The sequence below is a fragment of the Taudactylus pleione genome, unplaced genomic scaffold, assembly GCF_031769625.1.
Source record: "Taudactylus pleione unplaced genomic scaffold, aTauple2 ptg000662l, whole genome shotgun sequence".
Taxonomy (NCBI): Eukaryota; Metazoa; Chordata; class Amphibia; order Anura; family Myobatrachidae; genus Taudactylus; species Taudactylus pleione.
Genome location: NW_028285064.1, coordinates 1,554,159 through 1,580,689, shown reverse-complemented (window position 1 = coordinate 1,580,689; position 26,531 = coordinate 1,554,159). Strand labels below are relative to the sequence as shown.

The window sequence follows — 26,531 nt, the reverse complement described above, 5'->3', positions numbered from 1 at the left end:
CAGAACACTGGGTCTCATTCAGACCCGGTCGCAAGCGCCGATGCGCTCGCAACCGGGTCGATGGTCCCCACAGAGCATGCGCACGACGGAGCCGGCTCCGTCGTGCGCATGCGCGAGACCCGGCTAGCGACGGGCGCTCCGTCACTAGGGGTCTCGTAGCAGACGGGGCGAGCTGTCGATGTTGAGTGACAGTTCGCCCCGTTTGCTGGGCGGGCCGGGGGCCTGCCCGGCCAATCGGAGGAGTTCCAGTCGGAACGCTTGCTGTTTGGGGGCGGCTCCACTGACATCATTGATGATGTCAGTGGGGAACTTCCTGCTCAAACAGAGCAGGAAGTTCCCTTAGGGTCTGGTCGTAAGCCCCGATGGTCGCGATGGTGATGACCATCGCGACCATCACCCTGGTCGGTCGCTAGAGCTGTGGGTGGTAACCCACAGCCTAGCGATCGACCAGAAGGCGGCACTTAAAAAAGTAGGTGGCCGCCCTCATTCAGAGCGATCGCTTGCAGCAAGCGATCGACTCTGAATGAGGTCCACTGTCCTTTAGAGTATTTTAGCTTCATATCTGAATATGTTCATTTTTGAGTTCAGCGATCTTTTAACATTGTTCAGTGGCCTCACTCTGTAATCTGAACAGAATGATATGGCAAATTAATTTTAAAATCCCTTGATTGTGACACAGACCTGTGTGTGACCAATGACGTTTCACTTGAAGGTTCCTGTCCTCTGTCTGATCTCAGATGGTCAGGAGTATTATCTTTAGAAAAACACTGAGGTTCACTAAAATACTTTACTCTTTTATCATCTTGAATCATTAAAGTTAATCTGAGCATTAACACTTGTATTTATTTTTGGGGTCCTGGTTACATAGTTGTAGCACTGGGCATTTACATTACAAGGAAAAGTGACTGCAGGAAGATTTACCCCGTTTCCCTAACATTGTAATAGATCCACTGGGATTTATCTGCTATATTGGCTGTAAATTGCCATCATCTCAGTGTTTTCGCAAAGAGGAAGCTTCATTTGCTATATTAATATCCTGGTCTCATCTCTCCCAGGTGTATTCCATTGACCGATTCACAAGGGATTTGGCGCTGGTTGGTTGGGCTGCTGTTAACCTGTTTGTAGAGTCTGGAACCCAAAGGGCCCCCAGATCGGATTCCGGAGGAGCACAGGTGAGATCATCCTGATTTTATAGACCTGGGCGAGTTGAGCATTTGCCATATTCCGTTTTAATAAAACTGGTTTACTTCTGCTAAACGTTACAGTACTAAAGGATTGCCTGTGTTTACCATCACCTTCCTCAATCGCCGCTCCCCATCCCCTGAACCACTGCACATGACGTGGACGCAGTTTGCATCATCATGACCCTGCCACCACCACACACTACTACAACGTTACCGAAAATGTTGGCCTTGGTTATTAATGTTAGACTGCGTACCACTAGTGACACATTACATACAATGACATGAAACAGAAGGGACACATGGCCCTGCCCAAATGAGCTTACAATCTAATGCTATGTGCCCACTAGACGATATGTCGTCTGATGCGGCGGATCGGAGCAACATATCGGGCATATTGTCTAGGAAGTGCGCAGCGTCAACGGCATCCAACGGCGGCCGTGCATATGCAGGTCTGACGGGGGATATCGTTAGTGAGGCCATGCTGTCGAAATGCAGCATGGTCCTCGCCGTCGCTCCATCGCTGCCGGCATTGGCAAGTGTGTATGCACTTGCTAACGCCTGCTCCCCCGCTGGGTTCCGTCTTTGAAGATGTCGGGCACACTAGTCATTGTCTAGTGTGTACCGGGCTTTAGACGTGTGGGTGACACTGGAAACATACGGTTTTGGAATTACCATTGTAAACTGGTGGTGGGGAAAGTGCGCGTGACTACTGTAAGGCAGTGCAGCATTATCAGCCGCCACTAGTAAAGCGGCCACAGCCACCGGTGGTACAGCTGATGGTGGCATATAAGGAGAGCTAGTCATTGTAGAAACTTTACAGCCCTTAAGGTATGGCTTGAACCATCCAGCTGGTCTGGCATTCGTTACAGCCTCTGTGTTCAGACACACCATGGCCTCCTCTTACACTCACCCCTAGCTCAAGGGCATGGGTGGTTACTCGTTACACGAGCTTAGCACGTAACACTTCTACAGCTTGGAAGCATGATGTGTGAATTCCACTCAATAGCGCCCTCTTCTGATGTCAGGCTATTAAACTTGTCACTGATACTCGGCAAGTACTATGCATCACTAAGGGGCCTATGTACTAAGCCTTGGAGGGCGATAAAGGGCCAGCCCCTAACTGTCATTTTTCAAACACAGTCTGTAAAGTGACAGTTAGGAGCTGATTGGTTGGTACTTTATCTCCATGCACTTTGTCTTTCCAAGGCTTAGTACATAGACCCCTAAATGTTGTTATATTTCCAGGTTTCCTTAAATAAAGGGGCTCACCAAATCCGTGTGTACCACAGATCCCCTCCTACTGATCAGCCCTTCTCCGTGGAGTCGCTGACCTCATCAGGATGGTGAGTATAAGCCTGTAGCCAACCCTGCCCTAAATAAACTACAGTACAGCTACCAACATACCACGCCCATTATAAGCTCCTTAGTGAAATATAATGATATAATCTATAGAATGGGCTGTTTTATACTTCGATATAATGTAGCAAAGTACAACTGTTACAGTAGAGTTCCTGTAACTATATCTATGTGGGCAGTGCAGTGCAGGTGCTGGGTAAAGCCTTTAAGCATTAACTTGAATATATATTGGCCACGGTCCCCCAATCACTGATTAAGTACAAAGTAAGATACACTTGGTCAGATTCACGGCCGTTTCTTTGGATGACAGGAGATGGCGCTGATTTATGACAATATCTCCCCTTCCGCCATGTTTTGTGTCTCTTCTCCTGTGAAGGATGGTGCCCTGTGCCACATTACTAGTACGGATTATGAAAGCTCCTAAGGGTAACAGCCAACATCAGGCTGGAGATCTGTCGACCATCAAGCAGCATCCTGAGTACTCGCTGGGAGTTTATCTCTCAGATACGGCTCGGCCCACCCAGGGGGAAATCCTCCTGTACAGAGCAATGATGAACAGGTAGAGATGTCAGAGCTGCCACTGGCTGATAGCCACTAACTGTTCTGAAATACACAGCTGTTTTTCCTTGATAAACAATTGCACCTGTGTATGTTCTCAGTATATGTTATGTATACCCACCCTTCTGTATACTTGTTGGAGGGGGGAAGGCTTATAGAATAAGTGGCCTCCTGAGGTCAGTCTTCCTCTGTTTCATGCACAGGTCAATGATCCAGGTGAGAGAAGTTGTTCCTCTGCTGGCTGGCAGCGCTGGACAGAAACTGGTCTCAGATGAGCAGCTCTCTGGTTGGGTGCAGGAGACGTTTGTGGAGATGATGAAACAAGTCCCCCGTCCCTTCCGTCTGTGCTGTGTGTCACGGTATAACGCCATGTCAGGAATAAAGGTGAGACGAGGGAAGGGACAAAGTGTCCAGCGTCTGGACTGATGATCAATTGTAACTCTACAAGGAGAAATATTCAGTGTTATTTCTAAAGTTTATTTCAGTTACGTTCACAAAGGAATTCACAAAGACTTTACACGTGATCTAACGATTTTTCCTTCAACAGAATTCACAATAAAGTATGTAAACGTATTTCTAGCATTGGCCTGTATTCAATTAGACGGAAAAGTGTCACCTGTCCGACTCTCCGCCTACTTCGCCTGTTTCAGAGGTGAAAACTTTACGCGCGTGTCCCCGCTTTTCGCCCTATTCAATTCCTAAGCAGGCGAAAACGGGAATCGGCGAATGTGGAACAGGCGGAAAGTAGTGTCAGAATTGGGGAAATCAGTCTGTACCCCAGAAAATGATGCACTAACATAGGGAATCATTATAGTTGTGTACTAATACCCCTAATAAAAGTAACAACTAACACAAAATGGCAGCTGCTCAATCAATCTGGCAATATTATTCAGGTGCATGAAGGCTGGGCCTCCTCATGGCATCACCATTTAATACACATAGTTACTTTTCACATCACTTTTAATGTTTGTCCTTTTTCATGTAATTTTTCACATATATTTTAACCGCTTTTTCAACACTTATTAATTAGTCTTACACATCTATACTTTACACTGCACTGTCACCCTTCTTCCTTTTTTCATGTGATGCCCTGGGGTGGTCCTGGGCTGGACATTTTTTTGGGGGCTACTGGCTTACCTTGTCCGTCCCTCCAGAGCCCGGAGGACTCTTGCCCACATCCCTTAGACTTCCAGATGGACTTTTCCTGGATTGAACACAAATTTTGCATCTCAATTCATTTCAGCATATCAATTGTTTGGAAAGACATAATTTGTTCTGTTGGTAAAAACATTTTTAACCCTGCTGCCCATTTTGCAGCTTCATCGGCTCTGTTGTTGCCCAGTGACACCGGGTCACTCTCACATGTATGGGCTTTACACTTAATTACTGCCACCGTTTTGGGCAGTTGGATTGCTTTTAGTAATTGTTTTATGTGTCTGGAATGTGCAACTGGTGTGCCTGCTGCTGTCATAAAATTTCTCAGACGCCATAGAGCTCCGAAATCGTGCACGACTCCGAACGCGTACCTAGAGTCAGTGTAAATGTTAGCAGATTTGTCTGCTGCCAATTCACACGCTCTTTTTAGTGCTACTAACTCTGCTACCTGGGCTGAGTGAGGAGGACCAAGGGGTTCAGCTTCTATGATGTCTGTGTCATTTACAACAGCATAACCTGTACATAATTCACCTGTGTCTGTTTGTCCATAACAACTCCCATCCATGTAAAAGGTCACATCCACATTCTCTAAAAGTGTGTCACGTATGTCAGGTCTAGCAGTAAAGGTCTGATTCAGATATTCCATACAATCGTGTATATCATTATGGGGTAGAGGGTGCGGAGAGTGCGCTCGCCCTATGGGTGTAATACTGGAGTAATAGTGTGTCGTGGTCTTTTGTGTTCGATGTTGTGTGTGGAGTGATGGGGTGTAGGGAGGGAAGGGGGTCTAATGGAATGGAGGTGGTGGGTGAGGAAATGAAGACAGAGGCAGAAATGGGGGCCAAAGGGTTTATTGGAAAAAAACACAGTACTAATCCTGTTCGGTCCCAGGCACCCCTCTTGATCACCACTCCACCTGCTAGACCCAGGCGACCACGCACCGCCCCCTGGGAGCAACCAACACCAGCTCCACTCACAGCTGTTCGTCCAGCAGCAATCCCTAAGCGATCCACACCAACAGGCACCCACCAGGAAGCGGGAACAGAACGCCAGCAACGCGGTGCACCAAGCCCCACAATGCACCAGCAAGCTGCTACCACACACAGAGCTTCCTCCAACCGCTGACACCGCAGCAGCCATCCAACACCGCATCTGCAAAAGGAAACTCTAACACCAGCTACCAGCAGCCCAAGCCTTTTCACCAACAAATCCTACCGGTAGGTAAGTGACTCCGAGACTTATACCCCTGCGCGGGACGCCGCCAGGGTGTACATCCACAACCGCCAGACCCGCTGCCAACCCACCACTCCCCTCCCCCCGAGACATCCTAAGACTGTTGACCAAAGGTCCAGCAGGGGTAATGTGCTGGTCTTTTCAACTGCACAGAAAGGAGCCCCCTAAAAGGGTCCACTCACCTCCCCAGTCTCCACCCACACACACCCCCAAGTGGATCGCTCACCCCACCTGGGTGCCTGGGACCGAACAGGATTAGTACTGTGTTTTTTTTCCAATAAACCCTTTGGCCCCCATTTCTACCTCTGTCTTCATTTCCTCACCCACCACCTCCATTCCATTAGACCCCCTTCCCTCCCTACACCCCATCACTCCACACACAACATTGAACACAAAAGACCACGACACACTATTACTCCAGCATTACACCCATAGGGCGAGCGCACCCTCCGCACCCTCTACCCCATTCTATCATTACACAGGACCTGGTACTCCTGCTTTTAGGAAGGTGCAGCACCCCGACACAAACAATACATCTCACATCCCATCTGCCCATACAGCAGAGCGCAGTTCTAACCCATCTTTTGTGTATATCATTATGTCCGCTGAACTCACTTCCCACCAGCAACTCGTTTCCTTCCACCCTTTGTACATCATGTTGTACATATGGTAAGTACGTTGCTGGATTCAGCGTGCTGCAACGTTTAACAGTGATGTTTGCAAGTGCAATTAGAGCTAGTTCCCATTTGGTAAACCTAGCTGAAGAAACATGTCTGGTTTGGGCAGAGTTCAGCGGAGCAGATACAGCGTGGGGAGTGTAGACAATCATATCATGACCCAATACTACGTCCTCACTTTTACTCACCAATAGAGCCGTTGCTGCTACACTTCTTAAACACATTGGGAGTGATCTTGCCACAGTGTCCAATTGGGCACTGTAGTATGCTACGGGCCTACTGGCATCACCATGTTTTTGTGTGAGGACACCTGCAGCACAACCATCGGCTTCCGTACAATATAAATCAAAGGGTTTTTCATAATCGGGTATTCCCAATGCAGGTGCTTTTGTCGGACTATCCTTAAGATTAAGGAAAGCCTGCTCTGTTTCCTCTGTGTGTATGACTCGATCGGGCTTTGAGGAAGAGACTAATTCCTGTAATGGCAAGGCCAAAATAGAAATACCTGGGATCCACATTCTACAGTATCCACACATTCCCAAGAAGGTACGAATTTGCTGCTGGTTCTGCGGCAGTGTCATGTTCTGTATGGCTTGGATTCTATCATTTGTGAGATGTCGCAACCCCTGGGTTAGGCAGTGTCCCAAATATTTTACTCTGGATTGGCACGGCTGTAGTTTGTCCTTAGCAACTTTGTGTCCTGTGTGCGAGAGGTGAAGCAACAAAAGTTTAGTATCATTTAAACATGACATAAACTAATCAGAACATAGCAATAAATCGTCTACATATTGAATTAGAACAGATCCATTGGCAGGTTGAAAAGATTGTAAACAGTCATGCAAGGCCTGGGAGAAGATACTGGGGCTGTCTATGAAACCTTGGGGCAATCGTGTCCATGTGTACTGTACACCCCTGTATGTGAAGGCGAATAGGTACTGACAGTCAGGATGAAGCGGCACAGAGAAGAAAGCAGAACAGAGGTCAATGACAGTGAAATGGGTTGCATTTGGTGGGATCTGCATAAGCATTTATACTCCTTTGGGGAGTGTCCAACATATCCCTTACCTCATGCGCAACTCTCTCTGGGATATCTAAAAATACACCATCAGTGGTACAATATATGACACATCCCATCTTACATAACAAATCTCTGCCCAGTAGGTTAGTAGGAGCTGCTACAGCCAGAAGGAAAGAATGTCTGGTATGCAATGGCCCGATAGTAACCTCTGTGGATTTTGTTAAAGGATAATATTGCACTTTACCCGTTACGCCCATTGTTGGTACTGTCTCGTTGGTTACCTGTAAATTAACGATTTTATCACTGACCTGGTCGCCCCTGTGTCTACAAGAAAAGAATATTTAGTACCAGCTACATCAACCATCATGACTGGCTCTTCCCTAGTACCTCCCGTTAACCTGACTATCTGTACACTACAGGTAGGACCTGACCCCTAGCGTTGGCTCCCACTCTCCAATAAAGTATTAACGGCTACAATTGGAGCTGGTGCCTGTTGGACATTTGCTGGTCTCTGTGCATATCCCTTATGGGGATATACAGGTTTTCCCTGATTTGGGGGTCCTACCCTTTTTACCGTGCAGTTTCTACTTACATGTCCTGCCTGGTTACAATTAAAACATGTTCGTGGATTGGATGAAGAAGAGGATTGTTGTGTGGGTTGAGCAGGAGGGAGAGGTGGTGGGTATGGGTAAGGATATTGAGGGAAAGGATAAGGTGGGAGATATGAAGTTTGTGGGTAGTATGGGACTTGTGGTTGTGTAGGATAAGTGGGATAGGGCTGTGTTTGCTGTGGGATTAGTGAGGGCGTATAACTGTTCAGGTGAGTGTGTGGGTGCAGGTATGTCTGCTGGCTGTGATGTTACCGTCATTCCTTCCAGAGCTTGAATACTGACAGCCATTAGTTTCTCGCTCTGGGTCTCTCTATTCTTTGAGATGTTTTTATCATGTTCTATGGCGGATTCTATGAGGGTATCTATTGTGACTCCCCTCCAGCCAGGCTGTGAGGTCTGAACCCGGGTTTTTAGGTTCTCTTTAAGGCCATCCATGAGTATGGTAACAATCATTCCCCTGTGGTGAGTGCTATCTTTAATATCCTCTAACCCAGTGTACTGGGTGATAGCCTGCAGAGCCCGGTCGCAATAATCTTCTGCAGATTCACTCTTCTTTTGCTTTATGGTGAAAATTTTGTTCCAGTTAACTACTACTGGAAAATATACACCCAATTATTATTATTATTATACTTTATTTATATGGCGCCACAAGTGTTCCGCAGCGCCTTACATAGTACATAGAACTAATAGGTGAACAAGAAACAAGTAACTTACAGTACATTACAGTGCAGGACAAGGACACGATTTATATACATTGCGGAAATAGTGATTAAAGCACTCACAATAAGCAGCCGGGAGTTGGCAGAGACGTGTTAGCTGCCCTAATGGGGAGAAGAGAGTAGAAGAAAATGTAAAGAGAAGCACATGAGGGAAGAGGTCCCTGCTCATGAGAGCTTACATTCTAAAGGGGAGGGCAGACAGGCGTGACACAGAAGGGGAAGATAGGAAGGAAAGAGCATGAGGTGGGTTACAATGCGGGAAATGTTACCTTGGTTTACTTGGTCTGTTAAGGGAACGTCACCATCCAGTACACAATCCGTGATAAACTTTGTCACGTCAGTATTGCGTGGCAGACAGGCCCTTAACACCACCCGCCAATCTTTATTGGTGGGCTCATGAGAACTACCCAAATTTGTCAAAAATCTTTGACATTTGGCTAATTCCTTTTTGGGATCGGGAAAATCATTTATGATGGAATTTAGCTCCGCTCTTGTCCAAGGACAATGCATTACCACTTCCCTTGTAGGCACAACTCCGTTCGCATCTGCATTCCCATTCGGAACAGTTATTGTCCGGATGGGATGCAGACCGGCCGCATTGCTACCTTTGACCTTGTTACCTGGCTGGGGGTTTAGTCTGTTGCTGCAGCGTATAGTATTAACAACTTCCTCTACGGGCGCAGAGGAGTTTAACACTTCCTGTGCTGTTACTGATGGAGATGATGGCACCACTTGGGCTTGTCGTGATGCCGCATCTATCATGTGTACAGCATGGGAAACGGCATTCACGACAATAGGCTCATCATCCACATCATAAACATTTTCTTTATGGTTACTTAAGAGAGGGTACAAATTGCTTGTTACATTTTTATGGGTTTTTTCAATAACTGTACCTGCACCCCCATCCACATAAGGTGGAGGTGGTGCGCGTGAACTGCTGGCAATACCTTCTGCAACGCTACCTTGCCGCACGTGCGCACCATTTTGCGGCTCACACGCATTGCAATTTAGCGTCGCGGGTGTATTTTCTGGCAATGCGTTCACAACGCTAGTTTGCATTGCTTGCACATTTTTAAGCCACGCATCCCCTTCATGCTGCCACAACTTTAAACATTCATAATATTTCACCTTTTTCTCTCGAGAGCGCATCAGACTGATGTGATCCCGGACATTATCCAATACATCTTTGTCAAAACTACCAATTCTGGGAAATGGTCTAACACTCTTCATCGTCATTTTAAACCATACGTCACAATACCTTATTGCATAAGCACCGTACTTAGTATGCATAATACAACAGGCCGAACAAAGCGGCGATTCCATTAGCAGCACATCATTGTCTAACATTTCTACTGCTTGCGTGGCTCCCATCTTGGGACAACTCCTACGTTTTTCAATAAAATTTTAAACTGGTGACAGACAATCAAGATACTTTCACTTACCTGTGGACGCCTTTGAAAAAGGGTGTATCCACGAACCCTATGAAGGACTTCTAGACGCCTTCACTCACCTATGAGAGAAAAGCTGCTCCCACACAGAAAATCCCTTTTTGACTACGTTTCAACCGCTAGGGGGCAGCAAAGTACCCTTTGTTTTCCAGTTGATTTCGTCCACCCTCTCACCGGCTCACAATCATAATCTAACCAAAATTATGCGGTTCAATTATAGTGTTCAAATAAGCCTAACAGATCACACACATTGATTACTGAACGCTATAATCACACTGGGAGCCGAACCCTAACAAAAATAACAACCCATACACCTGCCTTGTGTAAAGTAAACGGTAAGCTGCTACCAAGTCACTAGGCCAACTCCTGCGCCTAGCACTTAAGGGTCTTACGATGCACTTAACATTTAGGTCCCGTGTTACGCCCTAAACAAGTACTCACAGTTACACACTTTTTCCCTGCGCAGAAAAATACACGTTAACCCAGTTATTGGCAATGATTGAAAAGAATGTAAACCTCAACGGCTTTGTTTAAACACGTGGCAGCACAACCGGAAGTACGTATACGCTATTGTGCGACTAGTCGCATACACAATAATGCAACTACCACACATCCGTATGACTTAACGTTAGCTGCGTACGCAAAAGTGCGTCTCTATTACGCGTGCAAAAATGCGATCTCTCAGCACCGAGTGGTTGCAGGTAAACCCTGCGTGTGGCCACTACACCCTTTGGTGAGATATCGATAACTGTATGTATATCGTGTGAGTAGGTAAGTGACCTCACACTACGAGCCCCCAACTAAGGAATCTAAATTTGAACCTCTATACGCTCCTACCTATACCTTCTAAAACCTGCCTATAAACCTCTAAGATTGACGCTGTTTGCGTACGCAGTCATACAGTAAAATAAAGACTTTAGACCTTGAACATGTGTTTACAAAGCACAAAGTATTATTCAAGTAAAAGTGCAGTCAGTTACACGCTGTGATCTAAGTGCAATTTAGCGCAAAGAATTATACAGACCCAAGATACAGTTATACATACGCACGCGCTCTGGACCAGATACCGGCATCAGCAAGAAACCTCCGTCAATCAGCATTCAGCATGAAGACTCCAGACTGGGGTCACAACACACACATTTATACCCTCACAGAAACAGACAACACAATAGAGAAGTTTGTTGCTAACAGAAACAGACAACACAATAGAGAAGTTTGTTGCTAACAGAAACAGACAACACAATAGAGAAGTTTGTTGCTAACAGAAACAGACAACACAATAGAGAAGTTTGTTGCTAATCCCATTGGTTTCCAGTACGAGTGCATATGTTACAGGGCATTTAACAGGTGATTCAAATGGATACAGAACAGCCTCTAACAGCTTGTTGCCTCCATTTTCCCGCCTCATGCAAATCTTGACTTTTGGTTTTACAATGTACATTTTGGTGCTTTAAGTCTCTACGGTCCATAAGTTGAGAATGCATGTTGCAATCTTCACACCGATGATACCGGAAAGCTGTTGAGAAAGTGCAGATCAGTATAATATCAAACACGGCTTACTTATCACGTATAAAACCTTAGATACCAAAATAGTCTTTATTTCACAGCATTTGTAATAAATGAATAAAACTTGGATCTTATACTTTAAAACTATGGAACCTTTTATTTATGTAAGTGTGCTTTATGTAAGTATTAGGGATTTGGGAAAAGACGTTAGTTAACTTCAGGCAGACGTGTGTGCATTAAGCTAATAAACAGCGTTTTCATACTGAGCCTTATGCATTCACTAATATGCGACATGTTAACAGCGCAATTGTGTATTAATGTGTATGAGGTATGATAAAAGATGCGATCGCCTAATGCTAATAGTAGCATCGCCATATGTACTTAAGTGTGAGTTTAGCTAAAATGGCGCTGAGCGGCCATTCTTAAAATGGCGTCTTGCCGATCTCATTTCCAAAATGGTGTCTTGCAGCCATTCGCAAGATGGCGTCGTTTTCGATCTTATTTTAAGCTGATCTTGTCTCACCCAATTATCCAGCTTTGACACTTCTTATTAGCGTATTTGCAAAAGTGGTGAAGAATGACATAAAGCAATATTTTTGGGTGAAAAGGCAAATTTGGGGTACTTGAAAATGGGTGCTAGCGTATTTTTATGTCTTCAAAGTGAACTTTTAGAAACCGTGAAAAACCCACCTGCTGCATGCACCTGCAATCCCAAAAACACCTGACCCATCCTTGCAGATCCCCAAGAAGTCTATTTCGCTAGTTTTTATGCTTGTCCCCCCAATTTCTACTTTTTCGCCCCCAAAATTAAAGTACTTTTTTGGGGTGTTCTTATGTTGTTGTTTTTTTTGCACATTTGTCCTTTGGGGGGCTGTCCCAAGGGTTCCGGGTCATTTCCTCACGTTTAAATTAAAGATTTTGCCCTTCTTCTCACCTGCTATTCAGTGGAGATACTTTTTCGCCTATTACATTGAATTGAGTTTCCACTTAGGCAAAATCCGCCTGGAATTGAATTTGGAGATAATTCGCGGACAGGTGAAAAGCAGCAATAGGCAAAACTTTTTCGCCGATTACGGCTTTTTGCATCTAATTGAATCCGGCCCATAAACATCAACTAGATTCATAGTCTATAAAGTGACAAAGTACCAACCAATCAGCTCCCAATTGCCTTTTTTCAAACACAGCCTGTAGTGACAGTAAGGAGCTGATTGGTTGGTACTTTATCACGCTCCACTTTATCACTTTTCAAGGCTTAGTAGATCTCCCCCACAGTATTGAATGGAATTCTGTGGAATATTAATTCAAAATCGGAACTCGATGATAGTGTCACTGTTAAGCCGGGTCCATGAGCGATATCGTTCAGTGTTGTCCCTTCACCTGCCGGGCTCAATGTCATTCCCGACATTGAGCATACACCCTGATATTGTTAACGATATAGATCAGTGATGTCACCGGCTGCATCAGACTCGCTTTTTCCACATGTTGTCGTTATCAAAGCAGCTATGGTCATATGGTATGCAGTCGGGATACCGACGGTCTAAATCCCGACCGTCGGCATCCCGGCAAGGGTCTAATGACAGGCGTCGAAATCCCGACGCCTGTCATTTTACCTACGTCGGGAGCCCGGCATCCCGATAAAAGGGAAGCCGGGCACGGACAGCCGCGGGGGGGAGGGTTCGGTTAGGGGCTCCTGGGGGGGAATTAGGGTTAGGCATCCCCCCGGGAGGGTTAGGCTAGGGTAGGGGGGGTTAGGGTTAGGCAGCGGGGAAGTGGGGGTTAGGTTTAGGCACTTAGAGGGGGGGGGATTAGGGTTAGGCACTTGGGAGGGAGGTTAGGGTTAGGCACCCCTAAGGGAGGGTTAGGGTTAGGCACCCCTAAGGGAGGGTTAGGGGGGGGGGTTAGGTTAGTTTATAATTACCTTTAGCATCACCCCTGCCGGGCTTCCGCTGTTGGGATTTGAACCACGACGGTAAATCATACAGATCCCGGATATATATATATATATATATATATATATATATATCTCTCTATCTAAATTTGGAACATGGCAAATTATATTAAAGGGTTTAAGGGAGCAGCAGATCTCCTAAATATAAGGAAAGCTGCAGCGATGAGCTGTCCATGTGTACACGGATAGTCCCCAATACACCAGCAGTGCATCATTGGTATCATGTGTTGATCACAGCTCAGCGCAGTGACATAAGTGAAAGCTCATAAGGGGAATAATGGGAATTGGGACTGTGAACCTGAATATGATGGACAGTGACTTGTGTATGCACCATAACACGTTCATCTCTCTTACTTTGCTGCAGGTTTCGGTTGACGCTGCCCACAATTTGCCTTGGTCAGGTTTTACCTTTGCTCATATGTGCTTGAACCCTCCAGCTGCATTTTATTATGGGCACCCGTGGACGAGGTATGACCACGCTGTCTCCGTGGATGGGATTGATTTAAATAGTGATCAGAAATGTCCCGTCTGGCAGGATGGGTTCAAGGTGGGTACTATTGAGTGAGAGTACCATGGAGTCATGCAGATGTGCTGTAATAGTTGCTGCTGGTTGCGAATAGTGATTCACTTATTCCCGTTGCCAGTCAATGGTCCTGCGCACCGCATGTGTGCCCTGTACATCTGCATACTGCTATTTACCTAGAGCTCTGCAGATGATGCTACGTTTAACTGCCATAGAGCACTTCATGTCATGTTCACACTGAGCGCTGCAGCTCATGCCACATTCACACTGAGCGCTGCAGATCATATTGCGCTAAACCATGGCACTGCATATCATTTTGAAGTCACCCAGCACATTGTAGTTTATGGTGAGATGACCCAGGGCACTGCAGATAATTCTGAGGTCATGCAGTGTATGGTGAGATGACCCAGGGCACTGCAAATCATTCTGAGGTCATGCAGTGTATGTTGAGATGCCCCAGGGCACTGCAAATCATTCTGAGGTCATGCAGTGTATGGTGAGATGCCCCAGGGCACTGCAAATCATTCTGAGGTCATGCAGTGTATGGTGAGATGACCCAGGGCACTGCAAATCATTCTGAGGTCATGCAGTGTATGGTGAGATGCCCCAGGGCACTGCAAATCATTCTGAGGTCATGCAGTGTATGGTGAGATGACCCAGGGCACTGTAGATCATTCTGTGGTCACTCAGTACATTGTAGTTTATGGTGAGATGACCCAGGGCACTGCAAATCATTCTGAGGTCACCCAGCACACTGCAGTTTTTAGTATATAGAAACATACAAACATCTGTATCCAATCAAATAATGTAGCATAAATACACATTCATTGAAATCGAATACAATGAAATTTGTACAGTACATTGCAGTGTATGGTGAATTGACCCAGGGCACTGCAAATCATTCTGTGATCACCCATCACATTGTAGTTAATGGTGAGATGACCCAGAGCACTGCAGATAAATCTGAGGTCATGCAGGGTACGGTGAGATGACCCAGGGCACTGAAGATCATTCTGGGGTCACCAGGCACACTGCAGTTTATGGTGAGATGACCCAGGGCACTGCAGATCATTCTGGGATCACCCGGCACACTGCAGTGTATGGTGAGATGACCCAGGGCACTGAAGATCATTCTGGGGTCACCAGGCACACTGCAGTGTATGGTGAGATGATCCAGGGCACTGCAGATCATTCTGGGATCACCCGGCACACTGCAGTGTATGGTGAGATGACCCAGAGCACTGAAGATCATGCTGGGGTCACCTGGCACACTGCAGTGTATGGTGAGATGACCCAGGGCACTGCAGATCATTCTGAGGTCACCAGGCACACTGCAGTGTATGGTGAGATGACCCAGGGCACTGAAGATCATTCTGGGATCACCCGGCACACTGCAGTGTATGGTGAGATGACCCAGAGCACTGAAGATCATGCTGGGGTCACCTGGCACACTGCAGTGTATGGTGAGATGACCCAGGGCACTGCAGATCATTCTGAGGTCACCAGGCACACTGCAGTGTATGGTGAGATGACCCAGGTCACTGAAGATCATTCTGGGGTCACCTGGCACACTGCAGTGTACGGTGAGATGACCCAAGGCACTGCAGATCATTCTGGGGTCACCAGGCACACTGCAGTGTATGGTGAGATGACCCAGGGCACTGCAGATCATTCTGAGGTCACCATGCACACTGCAGTGTATGGTGAGATGACCCAGGGCACTGCAGATCAGGATGCGTTTAGAACAGGTCATGCTATGCTCATCCCCATACATAACTGCATATTCTTATTTTTTACTCCTCGCAGACCTTTACCCGCAGAATGTTTCATAAATACCTAACAGTGATATTCCACCTGCATGAGGTTTTGACCAAAGAAACAGAGGGTAGCAGCCCAGATGCTAAACATTCCAAGCCGGAGTCCTCATCAGTGGAAGAAAATCCATTTGCGTTTAGACCAGTGTCGCAGGCATGGACAGCTCTGAGGGTCTTTTACAAAAGCTATTGTAACCTGGGTGTTTACCAGCTGCCCCTCTACCATGGAACGCCCAGCCTGGTGAGTTAACAATAATCTAGAGCCAGTCTGCGCAACTTCTGAAGTCGATGCAGTGTAGGTTTTTAAATTTTACTCAATCGCTGATGTGTCGTTTAGAGGCAATAATCAGTGCTATCCAGAGAAACTGACGTGTTCAAATGAGATCTGGAACTGCATTCCTAATTTGCAGGAGTTACCTGTTGACTTGGCTAGCTAATTGGTCTGATAAATTCGCTGACTTGTAATTGTATTAATGGACAATTTAAATCAATTCATGTGGCGTTCACTCAGTGTTAATATTGACAGACTTATTACTGTCCCTAATAGACAACCCCTTATATTCACAACTAGGGACTGAATGCAAAAAATAAAACTAATAGTACATGAGGTGGGAGTTACCCCCTACAGGTAACTCTCAGGGGTCAAGCTTCTAGATCAGGGGTTCCCAACCACGGTCCTCAAGGAACACTAACAGTCCAGGTTTTAAGGATAGCCATAGTTGAGCACAGGTGACTTAATAAGTACCTTAGTTATTTTGATTTAACCATCTGTGCTTAAGCAATGGATATCACTAAAACCAGGACTGTTAGTGTGCCTTGAGGACCGAGGTTGGGAATCGCTGTTCTAGATAATACCTATAATTAGTAATTTGAGAGAATTCAACTGAAATGAAGAGTAGGCAACTAAATTACAGACCCCTGCCGTGGTCCGAGGGCTAAATGGCAGTGAGGGTGTAAGAGAAAAGTTTGCACTTACCCTTGGGGGAGTTGGGAAAATTGCTTTGTCCATTGCTGCAGATTAGGGACACACATACTCCCAGGTTGGAAATAGAAAAATTAGATATAATTTAGTGGGATTAAAGTTGCTGGAAAGGGTGGTGATTGCTCTCTGAGTTCCCAGCTATAATAGTGGATGCACAGCATTCTCCCTCACAACAGTACCTGATCTCTATAGCTGGCAGGGGTGGTGATTGCTCACTCAGGTGTTCCCAGCTATTATAGTGGATGCATAGCATTCTCCCCCACAACAGTACCTGATCTCTATAGCTGGCAGGGGTGGTGATTGCTCACTCAGGTTTTCCCAGCTATAATAGTGGATGCACAGCATTCTCCCCCACAACAGTACCTGATCTCTATAGCTGGCAGGGGAGGTGATTGCTCACTCAGGGAGGAGTTCCCAGCTATAATAGTGGAGGCATCTGCGGCCACCTCTCTGGACGTTGCGGCACCCTGCTTACTACCTTACCTTATGCTAATGTGAGGATCTGCCCATGTATGCAGAACATCCGTATGACTGCATTGGGAAGCCCATCCCGCCAGGGACTTTTTAAGAGAAGAGGGGGTCCATGTGCATTCCCAGTCCGGGGCCCCCTCCTCTCTCCCCGACTGCCGTCAGCGAACTGACAACAGCTGTAGCACTAGTCTGTGCCCGGAGTCTACTGCGCATGCACAAAACGCCAGAAAACTGGCCATTTTCCAGGTGTTCTTTGTAGAGCTACTCTGTGGGATTTTGGCGAGGTAAATATAAAAAAAATAAAGGATGGGTGCAGGTCCCACTGGACCCAGGTGCCCGTGTGCACCGCATACCATGCACCCATTATAGATATGCTCGCTGTTTTCCCATGCACAGCCGTACATGGAAAACATTTAATATAAATCCATAGATATATTATAAGTAAGATTGACAAGTTAGTCTAGTAAATCGCTCCTATCCCCGCACACATACACAGTGTATCCTTGTCATAGATCATTGTGAATCTGTTTATTTCCCCCCCTCAGACAGTGTTACGTACATTGAGATCCGGAGACTGCGCTGCTAAGTTACGGGAACTGGAGCAGAAGGAAATGGTAAGAAGAGTTTCCATCTCCCGGGCATCCAGAGATGGCGGCCTGGTGTTACAGCGCTGCGTAAATAGACACGTCACACGTGTGTAGAGGAGATACGGGTCCTGAATACAGTGCTTAACTAATTGCAGTTAATCAATAGTATCCACTACATAGATTTAACTATACTTTATAGCAGAATTTCCCAAACTCTGACAGTACTGTCCAGGTTTTAAGGATATCCATGCTTGTGTCCAGATGGTTAAATCAAATTGACTGATGTACTAATTAATTCACATGTGCTCAAGCAAGGATATACTTAAAACCTGGACTGTAATGGTTTAGTTTGGGAAACTACTTTATAGGCATTCAATCCTTTGTGATAGGCCTTTCTCACTTTTCAGATCAGGAGGGTAACAGCGGCATCACTGACTGTGCGAATAGCGGATGGGCGACGCCAGGATGAGCTGGCAGACTACGGCCCGCAGGTTTGTAGCCTAGTAAGTCCCTGGAAAAATGATATATCATTGTACAACAGGTTTAATCCCATTGTCTTATGGCAGCTGTCAGCCTGAAGGGCTTGACACTAAAGGGGGGTATCCACTAGACGATAAAGTTGAACGATTGAACGATAACAATAAAATCGTTCGAACATCGTTTAAAAATTTGGTCTTTTAGACATCTATCATCGTGCAAACATGCTGGTCAACCTGACGATATCGTCAGGCTCAGCATGTTTCCAGATGATGGATGACCCTGCACTGAACGTCTGCTCGTTCAATGTAGGCTCATCACACGACTGACAAACGACTGCACGATTACAATGTCGTAATCATGCAGTCGTTTTCAGATCTTGTAGTGGATGCCCCCCATAAGGCTTAGGAACTGCAAAAAACACAGACCCTCCTGTGCGCAGGTCACCCATGTCTACATCCAAAGCATAAGACAGACTTTAGCTAACACCCTGTACCATCACAGTTGTGGGGCTGATTCTGATCCGTCGCAGCGTCCGTGTCTTTTGTCAGTCTTTACGCTAATACCGCTACAAGCCTTAAATGCGTCTGAATGTGCAAGGACTGAGGAGCCCACTTTGAATATGATTAGATAGAGCCATCCCACTTGGTGCCTCTTCAGAGCCCCTTTGAAACTTGCACCAGCCCCATGCTGGGTGCCGATTCCCTGTCAGAGTTTGGCCTCCAATGTGAGCGATATCGCAAACAGTTCAGCAACACACCTGCCGCATTCCCATAACACGCCAATATACCGGACCATCTCCGTGTGCCCAGCAGATAGCCATCTCTCAGCACTGCTCCAGAAAATACAATAAAATGTCACATTAAAGTCCAACTCCGACCACTTTCAGACCATCCCTCTGTCACCTGTTCAGGTTCTCTCCAAAATGTTTTGCTTGTTTACCCCTATTTATATCTTAACTTAATCATAACTGAAAACGGACATCAAAACTTTATCACATATCGATTCGGTGTGTTTTATGGTTTTTATTACATTGGTTGAAATGTACTTGACATCAAAAGTGCAACTAAAAGAGGCAAAATCCAGCTAGGAGTATAAGGAGGAAACCTGATCTCTGACCTCACACAAAGCAGAGAAACATTGCGTCAATTTCAGGCCTTTATCTAATTTATATAATCCCATCCTGCAAAATTAACATGTGTAACACAATTGTGGCCCACACTCTAAGTGTTTACCCATAAACTGGGTCTATTTGTCCAAAACTACAAAAGGACATTTGGGCTGTGGGTTTGCAACTTGGTAATGGAGCCTTATTATGTCATCTTATAGGATATAATTCAGAGTTACCTGCCAGCTGATGCCATTGACTCGTACGCTGCACAGCCAGGAGGAGGAAAGTTATCCGAGTTTATACCAGACGGGCAGCAAGACATGTTCATGAAGCACATAGTGAGGTGGTTCAGAAAGGTACATTGCCCACTCTATGATTACATTACAAGGTACATTGCCCACTCTATGATTACATTACAAGGTACATTGCGCACTCTATGATTACATTACAAGTTACATTGCACACTCTATGATTACATTACAAGGTACAATGCGCACCCTATGATTGCATTGCACACTCTGATTACATTACAAGGTACATTGCGCACTCTGATTACATTACAAGGTACATTGCCCACTCTATGATTACATTACAAGGTACAATGCGCACCCTATGATTACATTACAAGGTACATTGCCCACTCTATGATTACATTACAAGGTACAATGCGCACCCTATGATTGCATTGCACACTATGATTACATTACAAGGTACATTGTGCACTCTATGATTACATTACAAGGTACATTGCCCACTCTATGATTACATTACAAGGTACAATGCGCACCCTATGATTGCATTGTGCACTCTATGATTACATTACAAGGTACATTGTGCACTCTATGATTACATTACAAGGTACAATGCGCACCCTATGATTGCATTGTGCACTCTATGATTACATTACAAGGTACATTGTGCACTCTATGATTACATTACAAGGTACAATGCGCACTCTATGATTACATTACAAGGTACAATTGCACACTCTATAATTACATTACAAGGTACATTGCGCACTCTATGATTACATTACAAGTTACATTGCACACTCTATGATTACATTACAAGGTACAATGCGCACCCTATGATTGCATTGCACACTCTGATTACATTACAAGGTACATTGCGCACTCTATAATTACATTACAAGGTACATTGTGCACTCTATGATTACATTACAAGGTACAATGCGCACTCTATGATTGCATTGTGCACTCTATGATTACATTACAAGGTACAATTGCACACTCTATAATTACATTACAAGGTACATTGCGCACTCTATGATTACATTACAAGTTACATTGCACACTCTATGATTACATTACAAGGTACAATGCGCACCCTATGATTGCATTGCACACTCTGATTACATTACAAGGTACATTGCACACTCTATGATTACATTACAAGGTACAATGCGCACCCTATGATTGCATTGCACACTCTGATTACATTACAAGGTACATTGCACACTCTATGATTACATTACAAGGTACAATGCGCACCCTATGATTGCATTGCACACTCTGATTACATTACAAGGTACATTGCACACTCTGATTACATTACAAGGTACAATGCGCACCCTATGATTGCATTGCACACTCTGATTACATTACAAGGTACATTGCGCACTCTATAATTACATTACAAGGTACATTGCGCACTCTGATTACATTACAAGGTACATTGCACACTATGATTACATTACAAGGTACATTGCCCACTCTATGATTGCATTACAAGGTACATTGCACACTATGATTGCATTACAAATTACATTGCGCACTATGATTACATTACAAGGTACATTGCGCACTCTGATTACATTACAAATTACATTGCGCACTATGATTACATTACAAGGTACATTGCACACTCTATGATTGCATTACAAGGTACATTGCACACTCTATGATTGCATTACAAGGTACATTGCACACTATGATTGCATTACAAGGTACATTGCGCACTCTATGATTACATTACAAGGTACATTGCGCACTCTATGATTACATTACAAGCTGCCCTTTAAAGGCGAATCAGAGTGCGGACGTCTCACAACTTTTCAGTGAAATAGAAGTAATTGATTACTTATAGATGCTGTATTAGGATTGTGTCTCTCATAGTATAGTGTGTACAGTTTCGTATGACTGGTGTGTCCTACAGATGATGGGACCCATTTACATGTGAGTTGTATGCAAATATAGAGGTGTTTACATGTGAGCGAACAGGAGCAATGATCCCTACACAGTATGTCAGTCCGCCATGCATCATGACCTCTGAGATGTCACCAGTTCCTAATGAGCAGATAGGCAGCATTTGTATGAACACTGGTGTGACCCATAAAATGTCCGTCTCCAGTGTATGTGGGAGACAGGTGAACAGAACACAAAGATTATTCTAATAATAAAGATAACAAATGTAATAAATTACAAAAATGTGTTCATGATTTATATGCGAAGATGTATTTGCGATCTGGTAGAAGTGAGTCGCACAACCAGACCGCTTACTAAATACAGATATGCAAATTAAAGGTGTAATGTAGTCGCCTAGGTCACGACACGTAGGGGATAGACTTACTATGCGTTGGATTTTCAAAGCCACCGATGATCGGCAGTTTTGATCAATGGATTTCAAAGGACAACAGTAATTAATGCAAAATCAGATTAGTTTAGCATTAATTAATTACTATTGCCCTTTAAAATGTATTGGTCAAAGCCACCGTCCATCATCACTTTTGTTACGTTCAGGATGTTGCCAAACACTACGCTCAGGACACTGTGCTGAACATAAAATGCTGACCTCACAATTTTTGCTAATGTTATTTATAGATTTTATTTGATTGATGCTACTCAGCATCAGAGGTGACCACAAGGATGTACCAATCCCAACTCCAAACCAGCCGTTATCGGAAGGTCCCGTGTGAGAAGCTTGTCACTGGTTCATACATATTAGCATTCACCAGTGATAAGAGAGATACGCCCAGGCCCGGCGCTAGGCTTTGCTGCGCCCAGCACCATCCTGTGTTGCCGCCCCTTCCCTCCTCTGCTCCCTCCCCCTGAGCTTACATATTCACTATAGCGCCAGGAGGGAGGGTGGGCATTTCTTGCGCCAGCCGGATACAGTGGCGCTCCAGGCGACGGCCCAGCTCCTGTATACGCCCCAACAGCACCGGGGGAAGTAAGGTCTTGTATGCTTGTAGACTGCAATCACATAACTCATTTTGGGCCACGTTCAGAGTCATTCTGAAAAGTAATCGCCATTTGTAATAATTTTTCTTTTAAAAAAAGGGTTGCCTCTCTGCCCTTGTTGTACCTGGCTCAGATGAGACGGGACTGCGTTTGGAGGCGTGTCTTCACTGACACTACAGAAAATTCTGGAAGTCACAGTACACATAAGTTAATGGTCGGACAGAGCAGCTAATAAGTACCCAAGTGGCTTGGAGCATCTGAATTGCTCAGGTCCATAAATATTGGGACATTGACAGAATTTTCAGATTTTTGCCTCTATTCACCACCTCAATGGTTTTGAAATTAAACAAACAAGATGTGCTTTAACTGCAGACTTTCAGATTTAATTTGAGGGTAATTACATCCAAATCGAGTAAACGGTGTAGGAATTACAACGGTTTCAATATGTGCCACCCACTTTTTAAGGGGCCAAAAGTAATGGGACTATCAACTCAAAAGCTATTTCATGGCCAGGTGTGGGCTATTCCCTCGTTATTTCATTATCAATTAAGCAGGTAAAAGGTCTGGAGTTGATTCTAGGTGTGACATTTGCATTTGGAATCAGTTGCTGTCAACTCTCAATATGAGATCCAAAGAGCTGTCACTATCAGTGAAGCAAGCCATCATTAGGCTGAAAAATCAAAACAAACCCATCAGAGAGATACCAAAAACATTAGGTGTGGCCAAGTCAACTGTTTGGAACATTCTTAAAAAGAAAGAATGCACCGGAGAGCTCAGCAACACCAAAAGACCCGGAAGACCACGGAAAACAACTGTGGTGGATGACAAAATAATTATTTCCCTGTTGAAGAAAAACCCCTTCACAACAGTTGGCCAAATCAAGAACACTCTCCAGGAGGTAGGTGTATATGTGTCAAAGTCAACAATCAAGAGAAGACTTCACAAGAGTGAATATAGAAGGTTCACCACAAGATGTAAACCATTGGTGAGCCACAAAAATAAGAAGACCAGATTAGAGTTTGCCAAACAACATCTAAAAAAGCCATTACAGTTCTGGAACAACATCCTATGGACAGATGAGACAAAGATCAACTTGTACCAGAGTGATGGGAAGAGAAGAGAAGGAAAGGAACTGCTCATGATCCTAATACCACCTCATCAGTGAAGCATGGTGGTGGTAGTGTCATGGCGTGGGCATGTATGGCTGCCAATGGAACTGGTTCCCTTGTATTTATTTATGATGTGACTGCTGACAAAAGCAGCAGAATGAATTCTGAAGTGTTTCGGGCAATATTATATGCTCATATTCAGTCAAATGCTTCAGAACTCATTAGGCGGCGCTTCACAGTGCAGATGGACAATGACCCGAAGCATACTGCAAAAGCAACCAAAGAGTTTTTTAAGGCTAAAAAGTGGAATGTTATGCAATGGCCAAGTCAATCCCCTGACCTGAATCCGATTGAGCATGCATTTCACTTGATGAAGACAAAACTGAAGGGAAAATGCCCCAAGAACAAGCAGGAACTGAAGACATTTGCAGTAGAGGCCTGGCAGAGCATCACCAGGGATGAAACCCAGCATCTGGTTATGTCTATGCATTCCAGACTTCAGGCTGTAATTGCCTGCAAAGGATTTGCAACAAAGTATTAAAAAGTGAAAGTTAGATTTAGGATTGTTTAGTTTGTCCCATTACTTTTGGCCCCTTAAAAAGTGGGAGGCACATATAGAAACCCTTGTAATTCCTACACCGTTCACCTGATTTGGATGTAATTACCCTCAAATTAAATCTGAAAGTCTGCAGTTAAATCACATCTTGTTTGTTTCATTTCAAAATCATTGTGGTGGTGAATAGAGGCCAAAATATGAAAATTCTGTCAATGTCCCAATATTTATGGACCTGACTGTATATATACATATATATTTCTTTTTATTTCAATACTTATAAATATATGTGCAGGCTTCCCCTTACCTAATTGTGCATGAATTATTCTTGATTTCTGAAAATCTAAGGTTCCTTGCTGTGTAAAGCGTCTTTCTAAGTTCTGCTCCTGCTGTTTTCATGTATTTGAATGGAGGGCGTTTCTCACATTCTGTGGCCAATCAGACAGAGTCATCACTTTCAGCTTTACACTCAGCCAGGGTCAGAGATGCTAAAAGTCAGACCCCTTCAGGAGGGATGTAGTTAGCATCCCGGCAGTCGGAATACCGGCGCCACAATCCCGACTGTAAGTACACTAAGGCACTAGGGGGAGATTTAGTGTTAGACTGCGGGGAGGGTTAAGGGTTAGGGTACTTACCTAGTTGGGTCGGGATGCTGCTTTCGGTATTCCGACCGCTGGCATCCCGACTGCCGGGGTTTCCGTACCCAACCCCTGCAGGATTCTGCCTATCAGTCTTTTCTGCTGCCATGTTTAACACACTCCCAGAACACGTCCTTACTGCACTTTCGTTGCAACTTCATGCACACTTCCTACGAATTCACGCCCACACCAGCCCTGGTCTCTACCCCCAAGTCAGACTTAAGACAAAAAAAAATAAAAAAAAATTGATTTTGACCATTTTTCGATTTGAGAGTTTTCAGTGTTCAATGGTGTTTAAGACTGAATAAGGCCCTTTAATACTAGGATACATAATACTAAAGGTAAAACTAATGTCAATATTTCTATTTCAGTATCTGACATCCTCCTACCACACGCCGGCTACTGAAGAGGCTACAGCCAACCACGAAGCAGACACTGTCTTGGCAGACCACCAAGAGAAGCCGCCCACCGAGCAGGATACCCGAGCAGGCAGCTAAAGTACAGTCTGTTACATTTACAGACAATGGTTGGAACTCTCGGCCGATGAAGAAATTGCTGTCGGAATACAGTGTTAAATAATTCCCAAGTGTAAAACTGCAGATGGGGAATGACTTTCTGATTGATAGGCAGAGGTATTTAAGGGGCGGTGCGGGGGCAGCCGCCGTTCCCAGCAACAGGGCGTGTACACTTCGTTTTCTGGGGCTTGCTAGCCCAGGATCTGCGTTGATCAACGCAGTGTCCTGGGCTAGCAAGCCGGCCAGTCTGAGTAAGCTGAGGCTTACTCAGCTGGCCAGAGGCCCGGCACCATCCAATATCGCCACCACCAATGGTAGCGACAGTGATCCCAGCCTGAGACCTGGCATCGCAAATGCAGCAGGTCATACACCTCCTGCTGCATTTGCAAAGCTGCTTGCATGCATACATCATATCTATAGCCTGCGTGCAGCTTTGCAGTTGCGATCCTTGCTGAATCAAGAGACAATTGTACAGATTTCAAATACATTATACAAATCTTCCAATGTATAACTTGTATCCCAGTTATTTTGGTGTTTCCGTTGTTTGTTTGTTTGGCCATATCTGTTGGGTAGCACTAGTTATGGGATAATTTGGGCCACCGTGGGTGGGTGTCGGTCTTCACAAGGTTATTTGTTAGCTACTTTGATACTGCATGATATTATATATATCTGTAACTGGTCTCCCAATGGCTGCGTAGTTTTAAGTTCCCATCTTCAGTACACCCCAATGTGTGAGTGACACAGCAAATGCAAAAGGTAAGGGCCATTCTGGTGTATAGGTGTAAAGGAAAGGAGCATGGAAAAGGCACCCTGCATCATCAGCATGAGGAGGAAGTGCAATAACATATACATCTGTACTTATAATAAAGTTGTAATGGTTGTGTCTGTACATAGAAATGTTTTTGGCGAAATATACTCCTTGGGACTGTGTATGAACTATGGAGACAACAAAAATTCTTTCCGGAATTTTTGTTTGCCTGCTCGTTCATTCCGACATCACACAAAACCTATGGGATGAATTTTCATTGCATTTCATTATTGTATAGCTTAGTCATCTAGAAAGATGTATAATTTCAATGTGACATCAGGGAGAGGAGCAATAAAGGAAAAACCACACGCTTGACACTCGAAGCGTGCA

At 44.9% G+C, this 26,531-nt stretch overlaps 1 protein-coding gene across 4 annotated transcripts in view; it reads left to right on the top strand.

Annotated features, from left to right (window-relative positions):
* Window positions 1-26,219, top strand: part of CCDC17 (coiled-coil domain containing 17) — an 80,284-nt gene extending 54,065 nt beyond the window's left edge. For 2 of the 4 annotated variants that reach the window (XM_088455615.1, XM_088455613.1), the window contains exons 23-32: window positions 1,056-1,172; window positions 2,430-2,527; window positions 2,917-3,099; window positions 3,302-3,482; window positions 13,778-13,960; window positions 15,743-15,991; window positions 17,749-17,817; window positions 18,198-18,281; window positions 19,597-19,734; window positions 25,250-26,219. In XM_088455615.1, the coding sequence (XP_088311741.1) occupies window positions 1,056-1,172; window positions 2,430-2,527; window positions 2,917-3,099; window positions 3,302-3,482; window positions 13,778-13,960; window positions 15,743-15,991; window positions 17,749-17,817; window positions 18,198-18,281; window positions 19,597-19,734; window positions 25,250-25,375 (1,428 nt within the window). In that variant the 3' untranslated portion in view covers window positions 25,376-26,219. Of the gene's footprint in view, window positions 1-1,055; window positions 1,173-2,429; window positions 2,528-2,916; window positions 3,100-3,301; window positions 3,483-13,777; window positions 13,961-15,742; window positions 15,992-17,748; window positions 17,818-18,197; window positions 18,294-19,596; window positions 19,735-25,249 lie in introns of all 4 variants that reach the window. The other 2 variants (XM_088455614.1, XM_088455612.1) reach the window with 1 other exon arrangement.
* Window positions 26,220-26,531: the final 312 nt, after the last annotated feature.